This window comes from Bombyx mandarina, chromosome A1, assembly GCF_030267445.1.
Source record: "Bombyx mandarina strain Sakado chromosome A1, ASM3026744v2".
Taxonomy (NCBI): domain Eukaryota; kingdom Metazoa; phylum Arthropoda; class Insecta; order Lepidoptera; family Bombycidae; genus Bombyx; species Bombyx mandarina.
This window is the reverse complement of record NC_143234.1, coordinates 20,066,722-20,072,853: the sequence shown is the minus strand read 5'-3', so window position 1 is coordinate 20,072,853 and position 6,132 is coordinate 20,066,722. Positions and strand designations below refer to the sequence as shown.

The 6,132-nt window shown below is 35.9% G+C and overlaps 1 protein-coding gene across 1 annotated transcript; it reads right to left on the bottom strand.

The window, feature by feature from the left end:
• Nucleotides 1–336: 336 nt before the first annotated feature.
• LOC114242711 (uncharacterized) lies at nt 337–5,699 on the bottom strand. Its single transcript, XM_089739317.1, has 3 exons — nt 5,620–5,699; nt 4,412–4,448; nt 337–4,091 (listed from the first exon to the last, which is right to left on the bottom strand). Exons 1-3 carry the CDS (start codon nt 5,644–5,646, stop codon nt 1,378–1,380), a joined length of 2,778 nt encoding a protein of 925 aa, XP_089595443.1. The 5' UTR covers nt 5,647–5,699; the 3' UTR covers nt 337–1,377.
• Between the last annotated feature and the right edge of the window lie 433 nt (nt 5,700–6,132).

Below are 6,132 nucleotides of genomic sequence, written 5' to 3'. Positions count from 1 at the left end.
CTGACCATACCTATGCGAGTTTCGAGAGCAGCAGTATTTCACAGCAGACAAAGGCCCATACTTTACAAATCATAACCTCAGGAACTTTAACTGATGGAGCAATGCTTTGAGGATTATTTTACGGCGCAACTCACCATCAATCAAATAAACCGTAATACTGTCTACTTTTAAAAACCATTTAAAGACTAGTTTTAAAAATAACTACCTAGTTACAATGGAACTTCGAATTTTCAAATTTGGTAAACTATCTGCAGATATGATTATGTTGTGTACATAAACAATTATATTTGATATGTGACTGTACGCAATGATGGCGGATTAAAAACAAAAAGCGTGTAAATGCTCAAAAATTTTATTAAAAATTCAAACCAAATTCCCTCAAATTGATAAGCCGACATTTATTTCTCGCTGTAACTTCATTTATCTATCTATGTTAACCTGAAAATAAATAATTATAAATATCCAGCTTGGAATGGAAATGAGGTAATCAATAAATAGTATTCGCAATTCAGGTACTTTAACTTTAAAACTAAATAAACAGTTTTTATTGCTCACGGTACACGTGCTTGTTACTGGAACCCCTAGACATCAACAACATAGTGCTACCACTAAATTTAGACACGAGCTCTAAACCTCACTTCTGTAGTACAACGGCTGCCCCGCTCTTCAAAATAAAATGCTTCGCGGCTGAAATAAGCGGAATGGTGGTACCTATCCGTGCGGATTCATAAGACGCCTTACCGGTAGTTCAATCTACAGTTAAATTAGCGACCCACGCTTGCGTTGCATGAGATTTATTCCATATGATTTAAAAGGACAGCAAATTAAACAGATATATATATAAATAAGCCAACCACCCTTTTTACGGGCAGGGAGCCAAACTTCATACGAGATGTCCACGCCTTGGAGGCACACGGGGTATATGAGACTTGGCGGTCTGCAGATGTTCGGAGTAGACCGCGAGTCCAAGGATAAGCAAACCACCCTGACCACCTGGTGTTAAGTGGTCCTGGCGACCCCTACATAAGGTGGATTGCGCGACCCACCTTGGAGGTGATGTCGGGAATTCAGTCATATTCAAAAAAAAGTATCTCTTCCTTCAATGTTGAATAATATTCATAGTTACTCATGTTCATAATTATGATGGTACCTACCAGTGCGAGCTCACAATAATCTTTACCTATCAAATAGATTTGTGGATATTATTTTACTACACTATTTTGTTACTTTATCTCAAAAGTTATGCGACACGTGTTAGACATGGATATATATATTCCTGCGATAACACTTGAACTCTGGTGTTTTGGGGTCAATAATTTTTTAGCCTGAATGCCACGACGATTACGCTGACGAATATTAGATAAAAACTGACTCACCTCAGCGTCCACAAAACACTTTTTTCTGACAGACCGAGACTCCATTGTATTTGCAGAAACAACGATCACAAGGAGTTATCACTTGAGTGCCGATTCTACACGGATAATACTTCATGTAAACGTTTCCGTAACCTACTTTCGTCATTTCCAAATCACTATAAGCTTGATTATTAAACAAGGCCTTTAGCTGATCGCTGTTCACGAAACAGTTTCCATTGTCCAGTCTCAAAATTATACTTATGAATTTCTGTAGATACGTCCATTTTGATCTAATCATTTTAAGGAGTTCGATGAGTTTCTCCCTCAGCAGTGGCAAATTGTTGTTCTGGTCGATCGAGTTGAGCTGCATCACGAATATTTGTTCATCGGATAAGCTCCCCATAGAATCTTTTAGTACACTAGCAATTGAAAACCGATCGTTGACGTTGTTTAAATTATATTTATTGTTAATGAAGATGGAATTCTTAATGGTTTGGCTGTCCCTTCGATCGTAATCGTCTTTAATTTGAGCTTTATACCTCAAATTCTGGTAATTTTTTTCTGGCATATTTTGGTTAGAGCTGCTTAATTGCCCGCTTATCGACATCTTGTGTTCTTCGTTAAATCTTTCATTGGAGCTATTCTCGATGACTTCACGATTATAAGGAACTCTTTGGTCGATAATCCTCTGTTCGCCTAATGAAGTAAAATCAATTTTGTTTCCTTGATACAAGCCAATTTGATAGCCAGTTGGATTATTCACTGAAGTAAATTGATATGCGCCTTGTTCTTCTTTAAGGTGCGCTGGCTCAAATCTTGACTGTTCTCCGATGATAAATTCTTGATAGTTCAACGGTAATTGTTGACTTTGCATCAATTCTAACTTTTTATCGCTTGCCATGTAATTAAATTGATTATTATTATTCATGTTTGGACTGAATTTCTCCTTTACTGAAAACTGAGTCTCTACGTCATCTTCGTTTTCTGTTTTTATCTGTTCATTTCCAAAGATAGTGGGAATATTTAATTTCGATTTAACTTTTTCTGTTTGTCTGGCTTTGAACTTCAGCGAATTTGAATTCGAATCATCCTGTGCTAATTTCGTCGCTGCAGCTCGTCGTAAGAGCGAACCATTTTCAGCGCACTGCATATTTCCAAAACGAGCACCTGCGACTTGAAGTTCCTTCAGTGTAATCCTAAATTTATTTATACTTTGCGCTATAAGATCTATTAATATTCCACGTTCTAAAGCACTAAGGGTTTCTTCTTTAGTTTGGCCCCATTTATCAATTGGTGCAACAAAATTTACTTTAGAATTGTACTGGTTTTTTAATTCCTCTGTATCTTGGAACTCCTGGAGCACTGTGCCGGCTTGATAATTAACATTGTTTTTTTTTAACTCAGTTAATTTTATCGAACCCTTGCTGTCTCGAACAGATGAACTGGTTGGGTAATATTGTTGTTCGTAATTAATATAGTTTTGTTTTTTATCAACTCTGGTTAATGGATTTTCGTAATGGGTATATCCTGCAGTGCCTTTAAACCTATCAAGTTCATTATTACCGTACGGTTTTTGCTGAACGTCTACATAGTTTTGATAGTTTTTCATTTTGCTTTTATATTCAAAGTCTGGACTGACGCTCTCAGTATTGAAATTTATTTTTTCCTGCATACTTTGCGTGGTATCTACGATTTGTGGCTGTTGATAGTTTTCGAAGTAATTTCCGTAATACGGTTTCAGTTTATTCTTTCCAGAGCCGTAACTATTAACTGCAAAAGCGTTTTGATAACGTTGAGCAGGACTGTGACCATAGGTATACCTATCTTTTATCACGTTCTCTCGTTTATCGTATAAGTCATATGGACTATAATTTTCTTTTTTTTCACTAACCACTTCAATATCAGATTCTAAAAATGTAGGATCCAACTGCCTTTGTCCATCAATGTTGTATCCTGCTTCCTGATTTATAGCTTTATATTGATCGTGATTCAAACTATTACTGTGCGATTCATAGAATCTCTTTTGTTTTGCGTACTCATCACTGTAAGCACCGCCACGCAGATTTTCGGCTCTTATATAATTTAATTCAGCGTCTTCTTTGTATTCTACCGATCCCGAAGTTGATTCGTCACGTATTTCATCATGCGTATTGCTTCCGAGCTTTAACTGAGAATCAATATACGTGTTCGGTGCTTTATGCATGTACTTACTGGAGGCATACTCTTGTTCTGCGACAAACTTGTTTGGTTCTCTTAAAGTATCTGTTATCTTGTAACTCGATAGGGACTGAACATTATTCAAACTATTGCTTCGGAGATCCTGGGGCTGGATATATTGGTCCGGTACTTTGTATTCAACGGTTTCAATTTCTCCTTCGGGTGACATTCTTTTTTTGAGTACAACACTGAACGAATTTTGATTTTCAGAGCTTGGAACATGATACATACGAATTTGTGAGTTGACTTCTTGGCCAAAACCATTGCGTCCTGCATTTTGATCTGCAACCGAGTTTTTGGCCATGACTGACATGAGATTTGCGATCTTCATAGCATTGTTTCCGTTTACATTAGAGTTGACATTAGTATCTAGCGGATTGTAATCTACCCTCACTGATTTAGAGACGACATCGCGTTGACTTCCGTATGGCCACGGCTTCAAAATCTCGTAAGGATTCGGTCTTTTAACGTTTTGTTCAATAATTTGTAGATATCTGCGACTGGGAACATCTTCAGCCACTGTTTAATGAGAAATAAAAACAAATGGTTACCGGGTATTGTTTTTTAATTTGTGAATTAGACAGTATTATTTTTTATAACATAGTGAATGTTATTCCTTCGTCGTGAAAGTCTGTCGTGTTAGGCACTTATATGTCTTCTTAGAAAAAACGGAGCCTGCCTGCAGAATTGGAATACAAGCATAGTTAAATAATTATAAAGTACATAGTACAATTACATAGTTAAACAATTACACCGTTCGACTTATCATTTTGGCCACGACAACTACCTGAGAACACTACACATACTACTATCAAATTTTTATTTTGTCATCTGCTTACCATCTTGATCAGCGGTCGCTGATGCCGCGAGGAGGACCTGTGAAATAAACAGCATAAAATATATTTAATATAGAAACTTCCATCAGCTTGATACTCACATGGATTGATCATCGTAGAGAGAGAGAGAGAGAGAATACACGTTATTGCACACCAAAACACAATTTACATTCAAAAACAATCTAAAAGCAGATACATTTGTACAATAAGCGGTCTTATCGCTAAGAGCGATCTCTTCCAGACAACCGTTTAATTTATAGAAATTCTGAAAAATATAAAAAATATAGCAGGTATGTTGCGGTGTACTACAGATAATACATTATTATAGAAAATATATACCGTTTACATATAATATGAAATATATACCAATATACATACTTACATACAATACATACTAATATACTTGCATACACATAATACATCAACAGTATGGAAATAACAAAATTAAATGATGATGCAAACAGCACTAAGAAGATAAGTAGTGTTCCTTCACCATTCTTTTAAAACAGTTTAAAGTTTCGTACTCATCGTACTTACTATACTGCGAATTAAGATCGAATCTGACTTAGATGAGAACGGCGTACAGGTTATTCTGTCCATTCAATAATCTCCGGGAACAGACTACCAGAGGACCCTTTTGCTTCTCATCACCTTGATAAGTATACTTACAATAAATCATTAGATATCAACATCTATTCGGACTCTGATTCTGTTTACCTAAGCTGACGAAAAACACAGATATGAAGACAGATAACACATTGGCGTTCTCTGTTACAGAGACATAGACCAAATGTCTCCTTGCTGTTACGAGAACTCTTCTTCTTTTAGCCCTTATCCCAGTATGTGGGTTCGGCGAAGCAAGCTCTCTTTATCCATTCAGACTTATCATAAGCCATCTCTGCACTCACACCCTTTTGACTCTTTCACACAGTCCAAGTCTTTTTCACACGTTTTCACATTTCCTTGGACTTTCATATCCAGATGTTACGAAAACTCAAGGTAGTATAAATTAAAATCCGAAAGTAGGCCCAAGTCACAACCATAAGTTCTCATATTAATTTCTCGTTTACAGATCAAAGATTCAACGGTTTTTATGAATGGAAAAAGATAATGATCAAAAAGAAAATACGATGTTTTAACCCGAAGAAATAAGTGAATTATATAATGTAACGAATAATGAATAATACAATGAATTCATAATAGAAATTTACCCCCACAAATATTATCAGAAATTCCATTATGTTGACTGAATGTAAAACTACCTTTCCTCGACAATATTTATAGTCCAACGATTTCGATTATGTAACTGTAACTGTGTAATTCCATTAGTTATAATAAATAAGAACATACAAAATTATTTTCATGAGCAATACAGGGTCAGGCGATTTTCGCTTTTATTCCTGAATAGGTTCGGTTTAGAATACCTTTCTGCCGGCCCCTGTAAGTTTATGTGATGTAGCATTTAATTATCCGTGTATAATGTGCTATTTCGTATTATTTTTCTTACAATTTAATCGATACATATCTTTGGTATTAATAAGGGGTTATTACGAAAAAAATTGTTTTCACGGCGTGAATACAACAGGCCTTGTTGGGAGTTTAATTGATTATTATTTTTAATCGCCCTGTTGTTCAAGTGGTTAGCGACTCAGACAGTGAAACATCAGAGTACGCGTTTGACTCTCGGTCCCAATTATTTTTTTATTAAAGTTGTTTTGTGTTTT

Excerpts from the sequence above, each read along its gene's own strand:
- LOC114242711 (XM_089739317.1), bottom strand. The coding sequence starts at position 5,646 with ATGGAATTTCTGATAATATTTGTGGGG. Across the intron at positions 4,449-5,619 it reads TTCTGATAATATTTGTGGGG|GTCCTCCTCGCGGCATCAGC; the intron begins GTAAATTTCTAT and ends TTTATTTCACAG. Across the intron at positions 4,092-4,411 it reads AGCGACCGCTGATCAAGATG|TGGCTGAAGATGTTCCCAGT; the intron begins GTAAGCAGATGA and ends CTCATTAAACAG.